This window comes from Oreochromis aureus, linkage group 20, assembly GCF_013358895.1.
Source record: "Oreochromis aureus strain Israel breed Guangdong linkage group 20, ZZ_aureus, whole genome shotgun sequence".
NCBI classification, from domain to species: domain Eukaryota; kingdom Metazoa; phylum Chordata; class Actinopteri; order Cichliformes; family Cichlidae; genus Oreochromis; species Oreochromis aureus.
This window is the reverse complement of record NC_052961.1, coordinates 28,042,641-28,066,098: the sequence shown is the minus strand read 5'-3', so window position 1 is coordinate 28,066,098 and position 23,458 is coordinate 28,042,641. Positions and strand designations below refer to the sequence as shown.

Sequence of the window (23,458 nt, the reverse complement as noted above, 5' to 3'; positions counted from 1 at the left end):
CCCACACTCCTTCTCACACTCTCCCTCGCGCGCACACACACACACACACACACACACACACACACACACACACACACACACACACACACACACAGACTGACAAAAAGTTCTGTTTTCAATGAAAAAAAGTGAAGAAGAGACAGAAAACTGGAACAGGGAGAAAAAGAAATATGTAAGTAGGAGGGAAAGATAGAATACAAAGAGAGAAATGAGGTGTGTGTGAGAGAGAGAGAGGGGGAGAGAAAGAGAGAGAGGGAGAGATGAGGTGAGGAGGCGGAGAGATGAGAGGCGAGGGAGGGAGTAATGTTGACAGGGAGGGTGGAGAAGAGAAGGATAAGCCAGCCACACTTGGATGAAGGATTCCAGTGGAAGGAGGAGGAGGGACTTTGAAGTGTTGGATGAGAAAAACTACACTATGTGTCTGTGGGTCCTTCATACTGCTATGACTGGACAAAAGAGAATGTGAAAAGATGGAGAGATGGAATCAGGAGGACCGCCGGACCCTGGTTTGACTCAGACTTACGTGACCTCTGAGTCTGGGTGTTTAACCTGATCTGAAACCCTTGACGACCTGCTGTCACAGGGCAGACTTTCCAGGTTTGATCACTTCTGCGATGACTGAAATCCAGCAGAAGTTGGAGGGAGTTCACTGATAGAGTTGGGTACTGCTGGATCACTATGGATTTCTACAATTGTTTGAGCTTACTTTTCTTCACTCTTCCTCCACAAGGTAAATAATTCCCCCGTGCTGTCATTAAAGCTGCATCATCTGTCATTTTATTTTTCAACATAAGGGAAAGCGATGCGAAGGATGTTAATGTGTTTTTCATTTTTGCTGAAGGCAGAAGTATATATTGGAAGAGGAGGGTTTTTTAGCTGCTAATCATCTCAAATTAGATTTTTTTTCCACTCCTCTTTTTTCTGTTTATAATATCACGCTGCTCAAGTTTGTCAGCATCAACAAAGTTGGCTTACAAAGTAATTTACTGCATGACTCAAAAGAACTGCCTATATTGTGCCATTTCAATAGGTTTGCCCTAAATAGCTGGGCAATTCAGAGAAACGACTGAAAGGCATCAGATGGCCTTGCTTTTCTATTTAATATAAGCCTGTCTCCTTACACCAGTCATCTATATTCAGTCCACCCCAGTCTCATTACTTATTAGACAGGCAATGATTTTTGCTGAGGGCTAATTTGGCACGATGAACAATACAACCATAAAACCATACGACCTTTGGGACACAAAAATTTGTTTTCTGTAGTTTGCTACTGAAGGGTAGAAACTGCCTGTGATGCTACGCGAGCTTTGTAGCCTGGTAACAAGCTTCATCTGCCTGGTTCAAGTGTAGTATTCACTTGAGTGAAAACTAATTTGCTTCTGATGCAGTACTGTCCTATGAGAGAGCATTGATCAGATGAGGACAGATTTGGACCCAGTAGCTCTGACACATCCAAATAACTCATCAGGCTTTGCTGTAGCTTCAGAAAACTGTAAAATACAACAATATAAGAAAAACTTGAAAAGTGAAAGACACTGGCATCATCACAGTCTGCATCAGTCTTATTCATACTGTAATGGAGAACACACCATGTAGAAGTAAACTCATCTAACAGTTGCCTACTTTTTCCTGTAAAGATTATTGCTCTAATCTGCATTTTTTACCAAAGTCACAACACCCTGTGAGCTCTCCCATATAAACCCATTAGTCCCAAGGCTGATTAGAATGAACTTGAGCCTCCGGTTTTGTTTAATATTGGTCGCATTCAACAGATAATGCTCTAATTTGATAATTTGATGCGATAAAACAAAAGCCACCTTTGACGGCCTCTCTCGTCTGAACGTGTTACGGCATTTCAAGGTTGTTGGGTGTCTGAAAATGTCAATCAGATCCAGGTGAAAACAGGAAGACAAGACATGAAAGGAAAAAAGAAACTATATCCATTTAATAAGATATCGATCCCAAGCTTTTAAAAATAGTGGATGCCAGTTTTCAGGCAACTGAAAGACAGCCCATCAACTTTGATTGAGTGGGTAGGAGGACCCAAGAGGAAGGCCAGCTGCATGGCAACAACACCTGTATCGGATACAAGTAAGGGGCGTTTGGAATAATATAGTCTTAGAAAAGTGGCAGTCACTAATGGAAACCTATAGAAAGGTCCTCTCATGTCCTTTCTAAAGGGGCATGAGCCAAGCAAGTGTGTGCTGGGCGAATATATTAATGTGGTCCACAAACCACAAGAATCTAGTTTGGAAGGGTCCTCCTTAGGATTATTTTTTTCATGTGATATTTGACAAAACAGATTAAAATGCATCCCAGTTCACATAGAGTATGATATAATGTACAGTATAAGGTCCATAGAGAAAGAAAGACATTGAACTGTGTGGTACTGCTAGAGATGATAGAATATCAGTGAGGCCAGTTAAATCAATCACTGCCTCTGAAAGACTGCAAACACAATGAATCACCTGCACAGATGCAACAAGGTTTATGATGGAAAAGTGCCCAAGTGAATGTGAAAGGAAAGAACCAGAAGGCAAAGGACGTCGTCCTGTCGAAGCCTCAGGATGATCCCTTTCTCTTTAATTGTCCTCAGACCTCGCCGGGTCCTTCTCAGTGCCGAGGGATCTGATTGAGTTGCTTCATCAGGACGGCTGTTGAAAGGAAGAAAGGGAAAGGGAGAGAGTGGAGGGTGGGTGGAGGAGGGCGGTGAGGGAAACGTCTGGACAGATCGCTCCATCAGCACGTTTGTTCCTTCCTCTTATTCCTTTTATGCAACCCCCCCATCCCCAACCCTCCATCCTGATTTGTCCTGTCTCTCAGATCCCGTCTCATGTAACCATAGGCCACCTGTATAATAGAGGTCACCCTACTTTTAGAGTACACTCTGTATTCTTTGGTATCGTAGCGTCAGCTCAATCCATTATAGATGAATGTATTGTGAATGGAAGCAAATATTTTCAACATTAATAGTATTCATATAAAATCCTGCCCTGTATTTCACGAATAAGTGAACAAAAAATAGAAAAAATTCAAAATGGTTATGAGGATATGCATAAGAGCACTGCACAAAATCAACTGGTACAAATCAGCATGGAGTTAAAAAAAAGCATAGGAAAGAATATCCTATGCATTGCAGTTGCAGTTCTAAGTAAAGATCAATTGGTCTCGTTTAAATTACATAAACAGGACGGCACACGATTAATCTCAACTTCTTGTTTTGTTGAATTTCTTTCTCATCTCTGGCCTCAGTGTGTTTCCAACTTGGACCCCGTGCCCACGCTGAAGAGAGGCTGCTCCAGAATCTGTTTGCAAATTACAATAAGCTCTCCCGACCTGTGAGGAACACTACAGATACAGTACTAGTCCACTTTGGACTATCTATCGCTCAGCTAATTGATGTGGTGAGTAATAGCTGACATCTTTCTTAAGTTTCCATCAACAGCTACCACTGGACATTTAAGTCTAGCTACCACTGTGCCCTTCAAAATGACACGATCTGTGTGTTTCTTTTTTGAGGAGAAAAGAAACGACTGCGAGACATTTAGATGTTATGGCTCCATAATGGGACTCTGATCTTTAAATAGTTTTTTTTAACTACCTGTAATTAAGTTACCATTCATGTAAATATCTAAATACATATATCAATAAAGTTGTAAAGATTTAACAAAAGAGCTATCCTTGTAATTACAAACATCTTGGCTTGTTGAATGGGCATGAAACATGTGTTTCATTATTATGAGTATTATGTTGGGGGGAGATTCTGTCTTATGTGCTGTATATTGGTAATTACTAGCTGAAAGATACACCGTGCAAGAGAGATAAATCAGCGGAAATGAAAGCACACCAACAGAAGACAATGCATTATTTTCCCAAATTAAATTCACTTGTCAAGTATGCTAACACAGACAGTAAATATTCAAATCTGTCTCCTGAGCAGCAATCCAGACACAGCTGCTCTAGACAAAAATAACTCTCGTCATGTTGGTAGCTTTGCATTCCAGACCTCCTGTGGTTTTAAGTGCAACCTTTTAGTATGCATTTTACGCAAATGTCGCTGAGATTCTGTTGACTAAGGTAAAAATGGTTATATAAACACCCGACTGCCATGCAGAGCCATTTAAAAGTTACCCAGTGCAAGACTGTGCTGCAGGGGATGACTTTCCAGGTTTATGACACACAATTAGTTGACAGTACTTTCTCCACCTGCCTGCCGGTGAGAGTCAACTTTAGGTGAAGTTGTCTTCTCCTGCACAGTGCATTCACTGACTGCTGTGTCTTAGATGTTCCCAGGGAAGAGCTGGAGAAAGCAGCTTGCCAGCAAAGAAGTGAAAGTGTTTTTTGTTTTGGTTGATTTGTTCTAGAAATGATTCATGAGTGTGTGTGTGTGTGTGTGTGTGTGTGTGTGTGTGTGTGTGTGTGTGTGTGTGTGTGTGTGTGTGTGTGTGTGTGTGTGTGTGTGTGTGTGTGTGTATACTTGTTTAGACATCTTTGAGAGGACAGAAAATTGGCATACTACTATTCTTATGGGGACCAACACTCACTTATGGGGACAAAATGCCCGTCCCCACAAGTTTGAAGGCATTTTTGAGGCTGAAAATGTGGTTTTACTATCAGGGTTACAATTAGGTTATGGTTAGGTTTAGGCTGAGGGTTAGGATTAGGCATTCGCTGGGGTTAGGGTAAGCAGCTACGGAAAGCATTATATCAATGAGATGTCTTGACTAAGATATGAAAACAGGTCTGTGTGGTGTAAAAAAAAGAGAGAAAGAAAGAACTGAATTCTATCTCAGTGGTAATAAAGTGCAGATCGACACTGAATTCATTGTCAGAGTAATCTTCTTTTCTGTTTTCCATAAAAGGATGAGAAGAATCAGATGATGACTACAAATGTCTGGGTTAAGCAAGTAAGAAAAGACGATAGAGAAAAGGCATATGAAATACAGTCCAATATAACTCTGCGGTGCATAAATATGATTAATGTTTTGCAACAGGAATGGAACGATTACAAACTCCGCTGGAACCCAGAGGATTACGAAAATGTCACCTCCATACGTATCCCCTCAGAGATTATCTGGAGACCCGACATTGTCCTCTACAACAAGTGAGGATCTGTATCAATACCTTTTTGTGCTATATGAAATTTAGATTCTTTTCAGGCCCACAGTGTGCTTCCTGTGCATTTTAAATGTCAACATTTCAATGTAAAAATGATCATATGGCAAGTAATGCTCAGATTCTGATGGTTTAATTCCAACAGATGGCATGATTTGAGGGAAAACACGAAGAATCTGCTGTTGTGCCAAACATCTCATCCTGTGCCAATGTCATAAAGTAATTTAGTTGAAATATATGTGAACAAGGTCACTCCTAATGGATGTGGTTACAAACAAAGCTCAGTATGACAGAAAGTAATACATTTGGCTGGGAATAAGAAGGTGAAATGTAACTGGATGTTTCAAAGGGCTACAGATAAAATGCATCTAGTATGAGCACCTCAAGTAAGCCTGGATTCATATTTTTTCCAAAAGTCGGCTAATAAGAAAGAAAATGTCACGAAAGAATTTGCTAAATATCCAAATTGGATGTTATTGAACAATAATTGTTGTTCTCATGGTGAAATGACTGAACCTTTGTCACTTATGTCTCTTAATTAGTAAGGCAAAACACGGCGATCTCACTTGTGAAGTCCATTTGTGACACAATATCTCAAAGACTTTTGTAAACAGCATTGATTTAAACAGCAAAAGGGTACATTGTGAATAGCCTACATGTCCATTCAGAGAAAATAAACATCAAAAGGGTTTTCTGATTACATAGGTTCAAGCTATTTCCTGTGTAGACTTGAGCTGAATGGTTTGGAATGAGCTCTGCACCTTGAGATGTAGAACTGAGATTGCTGGTTCACACGATGAGGGTGGATGTAATAACTGGTATCAGGTGTGTAAAAGCAGGACTGTTGTGTACACAAAGGAGATTTCAGAACTGAGACAAAACTGCATCTTCAAGTTCTGTTTTCCTCTGGCACATGAAGACCTTATTCATGTCTCGAAAATTATATCATGTTAGCACTGAATTGTTCCATAAACGTCTCTAAACAGAGAATCATAAGCTGTGTGGAAAGTGGTAGCTGCTTGCGGACCCAAATGCAATGTGCAGCATAAAGCATTAAGTGGAGGATTGCTGAAAGGGAAACAGTCCAAAATCAGAAAGGGAAAATGGAATCATGAGGAATAATTACACCAGGATAGGAAACACTAACAAATACTAGAAGACTCAGAGGAACATTAGGGAACACACAGAAATGTGGAGCCACTCAACAAAGGACAAGGGAAGACTGAGACAATAAATACAAAAGCTAATGCGGCTAGTGGAAAAAGGTGGGGAACACTGCTGGAACAAATCAGGGATAATGAGACACAGGAACTGCAAAAAAAAGAAAGAAAAGAAAATGACAAGGAACACCAAAATAAATCAGGAAGTAACTAAATGGAGACAGACTCAAACACAAGTAGGGCATAAAGAGATAACAAAAAAGGCAACAACAGACTGTGAATGAACTGAATAATGAACAAACTGGACACCAACAGAATGTTAAAGACATGAAATCTTGCCCATTTAGAGATGTATACATATAAACAAACGTGTCATTGACATAGATGAAGACATTTTCACTTTTTATTTGATGAGTCAGAATAGTTGATATGTCTCAGAATACTTAATCTTTTAAATACCTTTTAAATTAGTCTCAACCCCTGAGTTTCACAGGGTCAGAAACTGTAAAAACTGAAAACACCACTTCTTTAACGTTCTCCTGTATCTATTAAGGAAACATCTTAGGTCAAATTCCACTTTTTGTTACTTGCGTTTTCCAATTAGAAAGACTTAGTTATCTCTATGGCAACTGAACACCTACTCTACCTGTGAGCTGTGACTGACCTTGAACATTTTAAAGTAGTGCTTGAAGAAATCACCCAGAATTAAACTTATAAAATTCATTTATTAAAGAGGGGCTAAAATGTGATGTAAGTCTGATATATGTGTTTCCACCTTTCTCTCCTGCTCTTCATCTGCAGTGCCGACGGTGACTTTGCAGTTACTCACTTCACAAAGGCGCATCTGTTCTACGATGGCCAGATAAAGTGGATGCCACCAGCCATTTATAAGTCTTCATGCAGCATAGATGTCACGTTTTTCCCTTTTGACCAGCAAAGCTGCAAGATGAAGTTCGGCTCGTGGACCTATGACCGTGCCAAGATTGATCTGATCAGCATGGCCAGCGATGTGGACCAGATGGACTACTGGGAGAGCGGGGAGTGGGTGATTGTCAATGCAGTGGGCAAGTACAATACAAAAAAGTATGAGTGCTGCACAGAGATCTATGCAGACATCACTTACTACTTCATCATTCGGAGGCTTCCATTGTTCTACACTATAAACCTTATTATCCCCTGTCTGCTTATCTCCTGCTTGACTGTGCTGGTGTTCTATTTGCCTTCCCAGTGTGGCGAGAAGATTACCTTGTGCATTTCGGTGCTACTGTCCTTAACAGTGTTCCTCCTGCTGATAACAGAGATAATACCATCTACATCTCTGGTCATACCACTGATTGGTGAATACCTGCTGTTCACTATGGTCTTTGTCACACTCTCCATCATAATTACCGTCTTTGTGTTGAATGTACACCACCGATCCCCACAAACACATGGCATGCCTCACTGGGTCCGCAGAGTATTCCTGGACTTGGTACCTCAGGTCCTCTTCATGAAGCGTCCACCAGGAACCGCAAAGCAGCACTGCAAGAAGCTTATTGAGATGATGCACCGTCCAACAATGATATCTGCCACAGGCAACTCTCAGGCCTTCTGGACAGGCCTAGAGACTGGGTTGATACAAATGGCCCAGGCTGAAAATATACTCCCAAAGACACAGTCTGACAGCCCAAGCATCCTTGTCTGCTCACCATCTCCACCCTCCTCCCCTCATGGGAAGCACAATGAAAAAGATCACCCACTGAAGGCCGACATTTTCAGCCGAGCCACATCTGGTCAGTATTCAGTTCTCTCAGAGAAGCAACCCCTACGCAGACACAACTCAGCGGCCTCGTCCTCTTCCCAATTGTCATTGCCCCCAACTTTGCCACTGGGTCCACTTCGCAACCTGTCGAGGGAAGAACCAAGTAGACTGGCCCCAAATGGTCGCTCCCACAGCGTAGAGCAAATGTGTGACCAACAGAAGCCGCTTCCTCAGAAAGCCAGACATCTGTGTCGTTCCAGCAGCGTCCAGTACTGCTGTCTGCATGATGATGCGGTCTCTGGAATAATGGGGCAGTTGAAAAAAACTCCTCCTACAGATCAGCTAGCAGAAACCCTAACAGCAGAGTCCACAAAAGATGCAAGTACCCAACAGGATGCTGTGATTCCAACTATTTCTCCAGCTATGAAACGGGCCATAGAGGGAGTGCAGTACATCGCTGATCATCTCAGGGCAGAGGATGCAGACTTTTCAGTGAGTAGACAGAAACGATCAAGCCTTGGTAATAATGTTTCTAAATGTTCTGTTTTAAACACAAGTGAAATCCTTTCAGAAATTGAATAAGGGCCTTTAGCACAATTTTTGATTTTCAATTTCATTTTATTTATCTATTGCCAAATCCCAACAGCAGTCACCTCAAGGTGCTTTATATTTTAATGTTAAGACCCTACAATAATTTGAAAAAGAAACCCCAAAACAATCAAACGACCCCCTATGAGCAAGCGCTTGGCAACAGTGGGAAGGAGAAACTCCCTTTTAACAGGAAGAAGCCTCCAGCAGAACCGGGCTCAGGGAGCTATCTGCCACGGCTAGTTGGGAATGAGGGGAGACAGACAGGACAAAAACCACAGTGTAATTTTGAGCTACCATTTAGAGACTGAAGTAAATGGGAGGATAAAATACAATATCTGATCTGTCAGGATTAATTCAAATTCAAAATTAATCAGATCCCAGCAGGAGAAACATGGTACCTCACCGGGGGACATTTCTAAAATGTCAGTTTGTTTGTAAAAAACAAAAAAACAAAACTACCTCGCATCTTTTGCCTGCCAGTCATTCAAGGTGTCAGAGGAACATTAAATAAAAACAGCAGATTCTGACTGGATTTCACAGGGGTGAAATGTACTTCCATGCAAAAAGCCTACATGTATGTTCCCTGTACTCACTCCCACCAAGCAGTGCTCCTCCCCTTCTTTCTTTTCTCGTGCAAAAGAGGATGAAAGTAATCCTGAACAAACAAGTAACCCTGTTATTTTGCATGTCAGAGATCCAGCTAATCTGAACTCAGCCACTGAGTGACAACAAATAAATCGTGTTACAGTTCTCAGATGAATGTGTGCTGCGTTGCAGAATAACTGGAAAAATAGTGTGTTTTAAGTGGTGTGGGTTGTCCTTTGTGTTGCTGTTATTTGCTTTTTATCATCTATGTATGCAGAGCTCCACTGCAAGCAGCATTGCTCACATACTGTACTTTTTCCTGTCTATGCTGTGTACTAGGAGGAGGCTTTAAAAATGTTATTGACTAGAAAAAGAACAGGGCCAAATCACCCCTGCCAACACGAATATATTTTTAAACTACTGATTCTGCTCACTGTAAATCATACAAAGTATAATAAGACTTTTATTATCATATTTGTTTCTTTTCAAAACATTTGTTGTTGGCATTTACATACATGTTTATATACTGCTCCCATGGCTTTTGGTCACAGTTGCCCAAAAACTCAGAAGGGATGCAAGAAAGGAAGAGCACATAAACACATAATGACAATAGAGTATCAGACCCATAAATGACAAATCAGTCTGCCATTATTCAATAACAGTAATCAGGATTTTCTGATGATAAAAGAACACTGTCTTATTTAGAAGCTCTTATGGGCAACTCGGTGTGAACAGTCGCACATACAAATGCTTAAGCAACCTAATTAAAAGTGACCATTAGACAAGTGACAATTTTGAAAACTGTTCACGAGATGAAATCATACTGCAAGTCTTTAGTTTTGGCAGTGCTGAAAGAAACGTGACTCTTCTTTATTGCTTTCAAACATAACCCTGAAACTGTGCTTGGAACAAGTATTAAATGTCAAATAATTAAAAAATATAGCATATAGTGATAAAATGCTAATTATAAAGTTTCTGAGAGGGGAAAAAGAAGTTTCTGCAGGATATATGTGACGAAATGTAATAAAAACCTATTGTATTCACTGACATCAGTCACCGTCGACGCCACAATACACTCTCGAGCTCTAACCAGAATAGGCCTTTCCTTAAAACAATGGGACCTCCGCAATTTGACCTTGAATTTTTCATAAGAGACACAAGCAAGGATTGACTGACATTTAGGAGATAGCAGACTCATAATGAAAAAATCAGCCATTCGAGAGAAATCAATCAAGGGTGAAAACTGACAGCTGGTAGAAAAGGAAGGTGGTGTGGAGTGAAATTTGAAATGTCCCCCTGTGCTGTTTCCCCTCTCTGCTAGGTCAAGGAGGACTGGAAGTATGTGGCCATGGTCATTGACAGGATATTCCTCTGGATGTTTGTGCTGGTGTGTATACTGGGATCTGTGGGACTCTTTCTTCCTCCTTGGCTGGCTGGAATGATCTAGAATCTCTGCATCAAGGGAAAGAGAGCACGGACAGACAGAAGGACGTGTTCCCCCATTCTCTTAACAGAAAAAAAGGTTTACCACATATCTTTTTATTTTCTGTTTTTCAAAGGGACTACTTGTCACATTTCTCGCTCTTAGGCCGGGTCATCGGAAGGTTACTCGCTAAAAGATAAGATGAAATATCTATCATCGATTTCAGTGTGCATATGAATTCTTTATGAGGGCAAAAGGCCAACAGCAAAAATATCCTTCCATGCCACTCCATTCTGACACTGAGCTGTATGGCTCAATCAGATACTCTTGTAAAAACAGTGAAAAATTGACTCTAACCCATGAAGGACTTTGGATGATGCCACAGACTGTAGGCACCAGGAGCTGTTCATAAGACTGTGTAAAGTTTAATTTATAGCTAACTTTTAACATTCCTTCAGTAATGTCAGTGTTGCAGTATGTGTGGAACAGATCAATGTGCAGTGCTTTCGCCAAATACAAAAAAATACAAAAAATACAAACGATTGTTTCTTTGAAACCTAATTGCCAGAATTCTTGGCTGGGTGCATTCAGGTGTGCTGCTTTGTGCAAGAGTCACTCCACAGGTAAGCAAACATGCAGCTTTGCAACTTTCTAACTCTAGCACATCTATTCAGCCATTCTCTTTGCTTTTACTGCAGATCGTTGTCATTCTTTCCATCTGTTTTGTTTCTTTTGGTTTATAAAGTAGAACAGAAATTGATATGGATGATGACAATAAATGTGGCTATTCTAGTAATATTATTATTCTACCTTAGGGTTGAAGATTTTGAGATGAATTTGTAACTCATTAGTTCCAACATTTAATTCCAGCGTCCTCTCCGCTTTCATTATGACCTGACTTTTGTCGCTTCCCATAATGGATCTTTTCAGTATCTACAACAGCTATATATATAAAAAAAAAAGATAATTAAAATGTTTTAATGAGTACACCATTATTCTGTGAAAAACTATTTCATGCACAGAGCAAAGGTTAATTGTACTGCAGTGTTTTAAAATAAGTTGGCAGAGGAGGGTTTCACACTTAACTGCATTTAGATTTTTTCATTCACTGCTTCCACAGGAGGACCTGCTTTTTGGATGTTTTTTTAAAATGTGTTACAGAAATTAATCTCACGTGTCCTTCTGTCCTCAAAGAATAGCTAAAGCAGATACTATATTTAGGAGCACTTATAAAATTTGCAAGAAGTAAAGCAATCATTAAATAATTATGGGCTTTAACAGAACTGTACAGCTGACCGGACAGATTTTTTTTGCATTAAATAATTATTTTATTGTTTATTTTAGTTCAAAAGGACATCTCTGTACATTTTGCACACACATTTCTAGTTTAGATGCTTCACTTCAGTTTCAGTTCAAGTCCATGTAGTTCTTTAACACCCTCACACTCTTTGTTGGTGTTTATTTTTTTGATTTCTTTGCCTTTGTGCCAAATTCATCCTCACCTATGTCGTGAAATCCTCGTTTAAAATGTTTTGTGCGCGAGTGAGATGTTTTTGAAAGCCTTGTTTGATTTCTTTATCTCACATAAACAGTTTTAGGCACATGTCTACTTTTATTAATTTCATGTGAAATAAAATAAAGCTAAATGGAAAGAATCTAGATTAGGTATGCGAATCTATGAAAAGGCTTTTTTAATATTTCTATTTTAGAAATTTGAACTGTTGGCTTAAGTAACTGAAAGAAGTGGAAATTAAACAAAAACAAAACAAAACTGATGAAACATGAGGAACAGAACAAACGTGTATCACTGAATTGTGTGTGAAAAGAAAAAGTATTCAATTACTCCACTTTAATCCTGCTCTTCTACATCCGCACCCTGCAGCTCCACGTGAATAAAACTCCACATCCGATTAGATTTAAAAGCATGTAATGTTACACCTGAATACCCAAAGTAATGACCTCAATTTTGACCTCAACAAACAAACTATTGCATTTCCACTTGCTCAGCAGACGACTACCCACTGATCATTATGTAAATTCACAGACAACAGCAATTTAGCACAATATGGAAACACTGCACTCTGAACAAGGTGAAATAGCTGCCGTGCTCCCTGTTTATTCGTACGTTTCAGCACAAACTCTGGAGAAAAAAAGGTGGCGGTAGCCTGAAATACAAATGAGTACTCTGGCTTTGTTGCAACTTCAAAAATGTAGCATATGACAAACATGAGTTTAAGTCTTTTGTCTGCATTCAAAAATTTATATATGAACGGATATTAATTTCCATTTATCCCACCAGTTTTCCAAGGATACACAATGCCACAGCATATTGTTATTATAATTCTAAAATGAAATGAGCGTGGTCTTTATGAAGCCACAAACTAATTTTCATTAAATGATAAGCCATGCCTTTTCAGCACAGATCTCATGCATAATTTCAGTATTAAATACTTGTAGAAAAGCAAATGGCAAAACTCCATAAAGGTCCTTTGTGTTGGCTTCCTCAAGGAAGCAATGCCAAATGCCATGCAAGTACACAGTGCTATTAATTACAGCTAAATGTCATGTTATTGAATTTACCTTTATGAAAAATTGACCTTCAGTGCTAATTTCAATTAAGTGATTGTCTTCTGAGATACATATGCCACAGCTTGGATATTTAATGTAGACATTTTGATTTCAAAATGTTGGTTATTTCCTGCAAAGAAGATGAACTTAATGATAGCTGCTTCCTTATTAATACTAATCTATATATACCCATATGGAAAAGAAATAGTAAAAACTTATAAAAGACTTGCATAAGATGTGGCCTACTTCATATAGTGAATCATATAAGGCTTATATGATTTACTCATGAAAGTGGCCACTTTCTCATTACTTTCATATATTGTTTTAGGAAGTATCCAAAACATACAAGTTTCATTTATATAATTTTTCAATGGATCTTATATTTGTTTTCACTCTTGTATGCTTTTCATACAAGTTTCACACAAGACAGATACAAACTTTATAAGATTTATATATATCTTTTCCATATGGGTATATATAATGGGTATAGCATGGTGTGGGGACTGTCTTTAAAAAGTCTGTGGAAAGTGGACAAGCAAAGGAAAAGAGAACAACTGTGAGGCCTAAAAGCTATCGATGAAAGTCCTGGTAAAATCCAGCAAAGACTCGACACAGGAACTGAGAGATGCATCTGGACGGTTGACTGTACGCTGAAGCCTCAGCAGAAATGGTCTCAGCGGAAGAGTGGCTGTCAAGAAGCCATTCTTAAGGAAGGGAAACAGGGAGAAAAGGCTGAGCTATGCCACATTACACAAGAAAATCAATGACAGCGCAAGGAAATCTTGTGGGGTAAATCCAAAATAGAATTTTTCTGCTTCAAATTGCTGTCAATATGCAGGATGTTAGGAGAGACGCACGACAGTGAGTATCTACGGTCATTTGCATTGTATGGTGGACGCTCTGTCATGGTAGCATTTCAGCCAGTGGTGTTGGATTTTGTCAAAATAGAATTGGAATTTAGAATGAAGAAAACTACTGTCAGATAAACCATGGAAAACCATCTGGAAATCTTCTGATTGGCTTCATTTTTCAGCATTACAATCATCCCAAACACACTACTAGTGTATTAAAAGCATTCCTGGACTGAAAAACACACAGTGGAATAATACCAGCAATAGATTTGGCCTCCCCAGAGATCATACCTTGACATTACTGAAGCAGTGCGGGATCATCTTCACAGAGACATTCAAAGAAAACCCTTGAATGTCTTTCAAGACTCCTGAAGGGCATTCAAGGCTCTTTTCCAGAAGACCACTAAAAGACATTACAAAAAGTTTACCTAGGAATTCAGACTGCATTGGACAGTAAAGGTGGTCATACCAAATATTGCCCTTCAAGCTTGTTAAAATTGTACAAACTCTGTTTTTGCCTTGTATATTGTATTTCTATTTGTGTTTGCATGTTTTAGTATTTTGCTGTGTCCCATTTTTTCTAGCAAAATATATGTAAAAATGAATAACTAAAAGTTTGTGTCAGTCAGCTTTGCTTTTACCAGGAAATATATTTTCTGATCTGAAACCAAACTTGAACTCTCACAGCAGAACTCCAGAAGTTTTATGTCTGGTAAACAGCAGGCTCCTTCAATCACCTAATTCAGCCCCACAGTGAAATACTATCCCTGTAGTGAACACAAAGGTGCTTCTCAGTGACAGGGACAAAGAGACGGGTCAGGACTGAAGGTGGTGTGAATGCATTAAAATCCAGAACTGTCCTAGAAGAACAGAGTCTCCAGAGTCCAGCAACCTGAAACTGGGATGAAGGTTCACCTTTCAGCATGACACTGAAACGAAGTCCAAGTGTGGTTTCAGCACAATGCTGCCACTTGAGTGGCCCAACCAAAGACCAGACTTAACGTCCATATGCCACCTGCAGATGGCAGCTCAAGGATGGTTCCCATCCAGACTGACAGAGTTTAAATGGATGTGCCAGGAGAACGGGACAAAGTCCTCACATCCCATCCAAAGCTAAAAGGGATTTAGCAAGAAGACTCAGTTCTGAGACAATATTCAAAATACCTTCGAGCGAGTCACTGATGTGTTATTAAGTGCAAACTGATGGGAAAAACGTGTCAATTTCATGCATTTCATGTAAAAAAAAACTTATCTTAACTGTTAATTGGTAATAAGCGTGCATAAAAGGTAGATAGCAAGGCCTTCAATGTATAGAACAGAGTGCTGCTTGTGAAGAGTCATGTTTTCATGATTACAGTGTATGTGTGCCTGATGAGAATATTTTGTATTTAAACAGTATGCATTAAGTGCTTTGGTAATCACTCGTGCTTCTCTGGGAGCATTAAAAGCATCCTAGAGAGATTTTCACAAAGTCACTTTCATCTCAAGTAAAACTCACGATTCAAAAACTGGTATATTGAGCCAAAATCTTCACAAGGGAACAGCATCTGCATCCAAGATTCAATGCCAACTGGCCAAAGAACAGCCTGCGCCTGTTAGGGAAGCAGTCAGAACATCACTGGCAAACTCAGCCATTAAAGCATTTCTATAATGACTGTAAACCTGAGCAGGAAGAGCTCTACCTTTAAAGTAACCTGAATGAATACAATGCAGGTTTCATGGTCATGTTTAGACGTAAAACTTACAAAGATAAAGTCAGACAGATTACCATAAACACTGCGGTCAGACAGTGGCTTTTATATCACAGCAGTTGTGACTATTTACTTAATACTGGAAGTCCTATTTCATTTCTTCCGTGTTAATGAAACAAACCAGCCTCAAGCTGGAGGGTCAGCTGGAAGTGAGACCACAGGTTGGAGCCCAGCTCTGGGGCTTTAAGATCAGCCAGAGCAGGTGCAGGGGTCTCTAGCCCTTGGCAGGATTTTACTTGCAGCTTTTCAAAGTCTATTAGCTCAGGAACACCACTAAGTGTAAAAACTGGAACACTGAGACAGTTAGCATGACTTTAATAATCTATTCTGTGAGTTCAGACACGAAATAGTTTGCTAGATAACTGAATCAGTTCACAGTTTTCAGCAATATTCATCACAAAGAAAGTGAGACATTTGTATTCATGTGTGAGGTTCACTGTAAGAGACTGAACCAGATATCTGATAATAACCTTATACTTTTATAATGTTGGGCTCTTTCTTTTTTTAATCTGTAAGATGTGTGCCAATAAACCTGTCTGTGCTAGAATGACATCCACCTGCACCATATGTCTTTATTTCCTACCCTGTATATGACTGTACATAAGCAATATTTACAATATTTGTGACAGTGATTGTGAAACCTAATGAATAGGGCATAAAAACACACACTTTTCTCAGGAGTATTAAACAAAAAGTATGACAGAGAATCAAACATTAGAAAGCTCAGCTGATTTTCATGTTCAGAGTAACACTCCTGTAGCTTTCCAGGCCTCAGGTGAAAAAGTTAAACGCAAGTAAAAATTAACAGAGTAATGTGTTACCTATACAATATGAACACAAGTAACATACAGTAATAGAAGTAACTTCACCTCACATAATTGTGAGGCTCCAAGAAGTGCAGTTAAAAACTGCCACAGCAAATTCTTATGGCACGAGTGTCTGTGGGAGTGTGTGATGCACTCATACACCCAACGATGCAGACAGCACACCCACAGTAGGACACACAGTGAATCCGCCTCTGGCTGGGCACTGACTGGACCCTCATAAATGGGGTAAAGCGTGAAGCACAGACCCTCAAGGGATCCTATTAAATCAACACACATAGTGCATTTAGCCCATGATCAGCGAATTCAGCGTCACCCCTGCAGTCATCAGCAGTCAATGTGCTGTCACTCAACAGACCGAGGTGCGAGCGGGGGCTTCCCTCAGGGTACGGAGAGAAGAAGGTTTAAGAGTTCTGCCTCTGTGGCTTCGCCGCCTTCTCCAGTAGACCCCCATGCACAGGCTTACACTGTATCTCACTGCAGCTGTTACTGTTTTAGCATGATTGTACAATCTGTCTTCCTTCAGGGATGATATGATTGCTCACCAGTTCCTCTAGTTGTCTGTCATGGTCTCCGACTCACACTAAACCTCACTGGACTCATTTGAGATGTTAAATGGAGGTGTTAATAAATGGAAGTAATAGCGTTATTATGCCTCGCCACATCAGTTTTGAAGTCGCTTATAAAAGGACGAAGGCCTGATCTACGGTTGCCGAGCACCACGACTGCAACCTTTTAGTTCACACAGCCAAAACCCAACCCCACAGACAATGTGTGTCAGACTTTATGAGCAGGCAGGCTGCTCTCCAAATTCATTATTTAACAGAAAGGTTACGGTTGCAACTTCAAAGATGCTGTGTACGAGCTGTAAGAGGCGTGGGCGTAACTTCAAAACTCTGCAAAGGTCTTCCAACTCCTGAGGATGTAATTTTAAAAGTATGAAAGTTCAACTATACGGCACCAACCACTGGAGCGGTGCTCGGCCAGAGCGATTGAAACCTCTGCCAGAGAAGCCTAACAGTTGGAGCACATTGCAAATTCTGTTACACAGTCCATTCAGTTTAGACTGGAGCTCAGGTGCGTGCGGTTAAAAACAAAGGAAAGCACACAATAGGTTCTCCAAACAAGCTATATATTTTTCTTTTTTCAGTTCGGGTGAAGGAAAATACAGCTAGAAAAACAAACGTTCATTAAAAATGAAAAACATTTTTGAACATTTTTGAGACCTGTGCAGCTGGAAATCAAAGAAACATCAATGCTGAGCGGATAATGCGCCAGCGCTTAAAAATAAATGAAGAGCAGCGGATTCACTCTGCATCAAGAGACGCCGGTGAGAAACGACTGGAAAAAAAACAAGAGTCTTCAAATACAGTGTAGCAAAAAAAAAAAAACCTGACATAAGGGCGGGAGCAAAAGTTCATTTCAGGCTCGCAGTGCTTCCCTTTATCCTCCATGTCTTTGAGAGACAACTGAGCTCAGAACTCAGTCATCTTCTTGTGTGTGTCGGCCTTCTTGTGCTCTCTCTGGATGGACAGCTCCTGGGCTTTCTGCTGGACCAACAGCCGGCGGGCCGCTGACAGTTTCTCCTCCAACTGCTTCACTATGGATGGGTCCCTTTGCACACATAAAAATAAATAAATAAAAACCCAGACAGATTAGGAATTGAGACGAGATGATGAGTCAAACTGAATTTAGCTGCGTTGGCCACAGAACCATGTGTCTAACCTCGCAACTTCACACCTTATTTACATTTTCGCACAACTCCCACAGTCCTTCTTTGTAAATTCACATTAATTACCACTTTAACTGTCAGGAACATTATAGCAACTCAAGTTCCACATGCTTCATATCTCACAATAGACTGTTGTATTGTGTAAGCAGAGCGATATATGCAATGGTTTCTAATGTGACAGCAGCTGCTGAGGCTGTAGGGAAACAATTGGCTAAGGTTGCAGTACAGCTAATGAAGACTGTGCACTGACCCCAGTACTGACCTGCCTGCCTGTCTGCTGAGTGACTCGCTCAGCTTCTGGATCTCCCTCTCAGTCTGGGACACCCTCTCGGCAGCCTGGAACAGCCTCACGTTCAGACTCCTCTTGGTGCTTTTTCCTCCCCGGTAAGCCTCCACCCCAGTTGCCGCTGATGGCGCAACAGCACCCCCCTCGGGAGGATGAGCGGTCTTGCCTCCAAGCTTGCAGTTGAGAAAGTCAAAAACGGTCTGGCCCCCTCTGGTAGCGACCCGAGGCTTTCTGCGCCGCTTTGGGCGGCCTGTTTGTGCGCCATCCTTGGCAGCCTTGCTCTGGGTGCGTCTCTGGGTGAACTCAGCACACTGATCCAGAGACTTTCCTTTGGGCAGGACCACCGCCATTACTGGCTCCACTCTGCCCTCCTGCAGCTTTCCCAAGCCTGAAAAGATAAAGGACAGTGAGTGAAGACAAACACAGTGTAATGTGCTTCTTACATCTGTATACATAGATTTTTATTAGGATTACTATTTCAACAATATATTGCACAAAAATCAATGTCCTTTTTTTTTAATTTAAAACTAGAACACCAGCTATCACTGTGCAATGAAAATGCATTTGTATTAATTCTGAATATGTTAACTAAGACACCAGTTAGCCAGTAACTAACTCAATGTTAGTTTAGTAGTTTGGCTGTAATTCTCAATCTCAGACCTACACACTCAATACACACGAAAAATGATGGAGAGTGTGACAGTGAAAACCAGAAAATGTACATATATACATGCATATATATATATATATATATATATATATATATATATATATATATATATATATATATATATATATATCTATATACATATATATATATATATACACACACACACACACACACACACGATTATTATAAAATATTATAGGTTATTTCTCCTCCTTTCAACAACTGAATATTAGACTGGAAGACAATTTTTGTTTTTTGTCTTTCATTCCTTTAATAATAATTAATAAATGTTATTTAATTAGTTATCTCTATTTTTGGTACTTGCTCTCCCTCTTTTGTAAGTAAAAGTAAGTAAGTAAAATTTATTTATATAGCACTTTTTAAGACAAAAAGCTGTTACAAAGTGCTTCACATGGGAATGAAGGCATGTCAAACAAACAATATAGCAGTATAGAAGCATATCAAACAAAGCAATAGTACAGTATAAATACAGAAAAAAACAACATATTTCACACGAACATTACCCAAATGCCTGTCTAAACAGATGTGTTTTAAGCTGTTTTTTAAAAGAAGCCACAGTGTTGATGGTGCGTGGCGGGGGTGGGGGGTAAACAGTTCCACAGTATTGGAGCCAGGGTTTGAAAAGTGAGATCCCCCTTCGTTTTCAAACAGGTCCGTGGAATAGATAGAAGACCACTATCAGTGGATCTAAGAGTCCGCTTTGGAGAGTAGGGTTGGAGAAGCTCATTGATATAGGTGGGGGCCTCACCTTGTAGAGACATAAACGTAAAGGTGAGGATTTTAAACTTACATCTATACCCAACCGGAAGCCAGTGCAAGGATTTTAGTATAGGAGTGATATGGGAGAATTTTTTACTATGGGTTAACAGCCTTGCTGCAGCATTGTATGACAAAGGTAGGAAGAAAATCATGGAAGAGGCTGTTTGTAATATCTAAGCTTTTTCCTAATAAACAACCCACCCCTCCCACACAAACCAAAAAACAAAGTAGGTTGATTGGAAATCTTCAAATCAAATTTGAAGACCGATCTATGTCTTTTAAATGTGCTATACAAAAACATCTGACTTGACTTGATTTTAATTTGGATAGACATTTGTTTGGTGTGAATATACCACAAACCACTTTAAGTTAATATGAAAACTTGTTTCGTTAACGTGACAAACATACAATCATGTACTTAACAGAGCAATGTGAAAATAAAAGTGGACAAAGCACTTTAACAAATTTAAGCATACACATTTGTGTGTCTGTTGTTAGATGACACACTTTTGAGCTGTGATGCATTGTATATGATTTTAAAGTGCACCTTACTGCCCTCTCGCGTCTTGTTCAAGAAAATAACTGCTTCACCCAAACACCACCGTCTTACACTAACCACACACCATCACAACCGCTCCTAATCTTGGTGCTACTTTTTCTTGTTTCTGGAATTGTCTTAAATGTATGTCTTGTCCTATTTTTAAAACTCAAGAATTAAAAATAAAACAAAATGACTGCAAAGAGTTAGGTTAGCTGATTTTTAAACAGCATGCCAGGAGTGGACATTGTGACTTCTGAGCCTCAACGCTAACTTTGTTGTGCACTGGTTGCACTCACCTTTTCCATATTCGTAGCCCATTTTGAGCATGAGCTTGGATCCAATACCTCTGGTATGCGCCTCCCAGCCACCAAAATTAGCACTGCTTGATGTTTCAGTGGGTTCCACAGCAGAGTCTATAACTGTTGCACAACAAGTAAAAATCAGAGTAGACACAGTCAGTTCTTTTTTTCAAGTGAAGAAAACCCTTCTTCATATTAATAACTGGCCCAATGTGTAGCTATGACAGATACATTTTTACTAACATCGTTCTCTATGATGTCCTGACATGAAACTTTTTTTTTAACATAAGCTACTTTCAGCTGTTTGTTTGTCAGAAGGAGTTACCACAGTTTTACTGACAAAACCCAAAGGTGAATCGAGCAGGTGATCGTTCACTTGCCAAGAGAAATCACGACACCATCACTTTTTTTTAAAGTGAGTGCCTCTGAACCCCATTGCCTTTTTTATTGGCTGGCAGACTTAAAGATTATATTTTCTGATATTGTGGCTGATTTGTTTTTTCTTACAAAATGTAAACACACCTTTCGCATATCCCATAGCATCATCTCCATCACCAATGTCATCCGAGTCGGACTCTGACGAGAGCGGGTCATCTTCCCTTAAAGGTGGGATAACGCCGTCGGCCTCGACCACGGCATCTTTCAGCAGCAGCGAGTCAAACTTCACAGTGTAGAAACCGCTGTCAATTTCTAAAGTGAAAGGAAAGCTTTGAGTTATTTCTTTATACTTCTTCATACTTTTCTTGTGTTTACATTATGACCACTCTGTGAACAGAATACCTTGTATTTTGCCTGGGTGCCAGATACCGTCCTCATGACGAGCCAAGCAAGATGAACCTTCTTCCAGATTACTGAGATCAGAGTCTAGGAACTCTCTGAGCTCCGACACATAGACCACCTCACCGTGAGAAAACCTTTGATAGTGAAAAAACACCAAATATAACTCTCTGTGTGTACAGATCTGAGATCCAAGTAGATGATACAATAATCTTGTAAGGTACTGAACTGACAGAAGCCCCTAATTTAAATCACACTGCCAGAAATTTATGGTCACCTCAGTGAAAGTGATAATTTACCTGCAGTTATCCTGAAAGCGACATTTATCCTCCAAGTAGAACGGGCAGGGTTTCATAGACTTCTGGGTGGGGTAGATGTAGAACACTCGCACTTGTGCCTCATCTCCATCTGGCGGTTCTGCCCCCACTACCATGGCATTGTGATACTCCAATGTTCCCCATGTTGTCCGATAGGGCGCTCTTACTTTGGTACCACTTAGTGCATCTTCTTCTTCCTTGTCCTCTTCTTCTTCTTCCTCTTCCTCTTCATAATCCACCTCCCCACCTTCCCCCTCCTTAGTCCTCTCTTTGGAATCTGAGCTATTACCCGAAGACTCCCCAAGTTCAGAGTAGAAAGCAGCAAACTCAGCATCAAGACCACCGTTTGCATCAGTAGCTGCTTCTGAAGCATTCACTTGCAGTCTGCTACTTTCCTCGAGGCTTGCAAGCAGCTGACTTTTTCTGACAGACACCAGGCTGGCCTCAGTGAGCTCTATCAGCTGACAGAGATCTTCTTTCAGTTTGAGCAGGTCTGAGTGCTGGGTGGGGTCCAGGCCGGCAGACAGGGCTGTCTCCACCTGTTGCAACTGGGCACCATAGGCAGCGATGGCTGCCTCAAGGGATTCTTCATCCATGCTGACCTTAGGTACGAGCCAGGGCAGGAACCGGCAGCTTCACTACTGCGAAAAAACACAAGATGCAAAAGATATAAGTGGAATCTAGATATAAGAAGAAAGATCATTTCGAAAGTCACACTTTATAGGCCACCTATTTATAGCAAGAGAAGAAATTTCCAGATATTTGAGTGACAACAGGACAAAGAGGAAGCATAGCTTTGTGAATGTTGGTAAATCTGAGGTAGACAACAGAATCACATCTAAAAGATGTGATTTCATTGTAATAAGAGCATCGACTGTGTGTTTTGGTGTGTTACGAGGTACCGTCACATTTGTCAAAGGATTTAACGTAGCAAAATAATCATGTCTGTAACATCATCACAGACTGTTTTAGCTATTAGCCGTCTTTAAGCTAACTTTTACAACACTTGTATTACCTTTGTAATTAGGGTAGCTGTCTCATGTCCACCACAGCGACGGAAAATGACAGCCCCAACAAAATCTTCTGTATTCAAAATACGTTTAGTTCAAATAACTAAATACAGATACTAGAATTGTGCAGCACCGGCAAACATATGCCTACTGTATGTGTATTACTCTGACGTCCGATCGGTAGACAAGCTCGTGTAAATGAATGGACTTCCTTTGGGAATACTCTACTTTCAAAATAAAGCTAACATCGTTAAGCGTCAAACCGTTTCGAGAGCTAAAAATTGTCAGAACAAACTTAAAAATAGGGATTTCTCTGTAGCAAACGTCTTTCTCATAAAAAATTCAATAAATTCCCCAATGTTTTATTACACATTTTATAAGGTTTCTATGATAGGAAGAAAATTCTGTTTTATTTTGAAGTCAAAGACCCAAAGTCG

The 23,458-nt window shown here is 40.1% G+C and overlaps 2 protein-coding genes across 4 annotated transcripts; one reads left to right on the top strand and one right to left on the bottom strand.

The window, feature by feature from the left end:
• Window positions 1–387: 387 nt before the first annotated feature.
• chrna4b (cholinergic receptor, nicotinic, alpha 4b) lies at window positions 388–11,141 on the top strand. 2 transcript variants are annotated; one of them, XM_031736144.2, is made up of 6 exons: window positions 388–730; window positions 3,253–3,404; window positions 4,863–4,907; window positions 4,995–5,104; window positions 7,077–8,508; window positions 10,514–11,141. In XM_031736144.2, the coding sequence occupies exons 1-6, from the start codon at window positions 679–681 to the stop codon at window positions 10,637–10,639; spliced, it is 1,917 nt and encodes a 638-aa protein (XP_031592004.2). In that variant the 5' UTR covers window positions 388–678; the 3' UTR covers window positions 10,640–11,141. The 2 variants fall into 2 exon arrangements, with proteins under 2 accessions (XP_031592004.2, XP_039459992.1); XM_039604058.1 differs by having other exon boundaries at window positions 4,863–5,104.
• A 4,942-nt stretch (window positions 11,142–16,083) lies between these two features.
• Window positions 16,084–23,187, bottom strand: zgpat (zinc finger, CCCH-type with G patch domain). 2 transcript variants are annotated; one of them, XM_031736151.2, is made up of 7 exons: window positions 23,027–23,187; window positions 21,994–22,652; window positions 21,698–21,831; window positions 21,440–21,607; window positions 20,915–21,037; window positions 18,604–19,015; window positions 18,085–18,223 (listed from the first exon to the last, which is right to left on the bottom strand). In XM_031736151.2, exons 2-7 carry the CDS (start codon window positions 22,605–22,607, stop codon window positions 18,085–18,087), a joined length of 1,590 nt encoding a protein of 529 aa, XP_031592011.1. In that variant the 5' UTR covers window positions 22,608–22,652; window positions 23,027–23,187. The 2 variants fall into 2 exon arrangements, with proteins under 2 accessions (XP_031592012.1, XP_031592011.1); XM_031736152.2 differs by lacking the exon at window positions 23,027–23,187 and having other exon boundaries at window positions 16,084–18,223; window positions 21,994–22,607.
• Window positions 23,188–23,458: the final 271 nt, after the last annotated feature.

Bases quoted from the DNA above. Each gene is read 5' to 3' on its own strand.
- zgpat (XM_031736151.2), bottom strand. From the start codon at position 22,607: ATGGATGAAGAATCCCTTGAGGCAGCCATCGCTGCCTATGGTGCCCAG. The intron at 21,038-21,439 runs GTGTGTTTACAT...GTTGTGCAACAG, and splicing joins TGCTATGGGATATGCGAAAG to TTATAGACTCTGCTGTGGAA. The intron at 19,016-20,914 runs GTGAGTGCAACC...TTATCTTTTCAG, and splicing joins GGGCTACGAATATGGAAAAG to GCTTGGGAAAGCTGCAGGAG.
- chrna4b (XM_039604058.1), top strand. From the start codon at position 679: ATGGATTTCTACAATTGTTTGAGCTTACTTTTCTTCACTCTTCCTCCA. The intron at 3,405-4,862 runs GTGAGTAATAGC...TTTCCATAAAAG, and splicing joins TCGCTCAGCTAATTGATGTG to GATGAGAAGAATCAGATGAT. The intron at 8,509-10,513 runs GTGAGTAGACAG...CCTCTCTGCTAG, and splicing joins CAGAGGATGCAGACTTTTCA to GTCAAGGAGGACTGGAAGTA.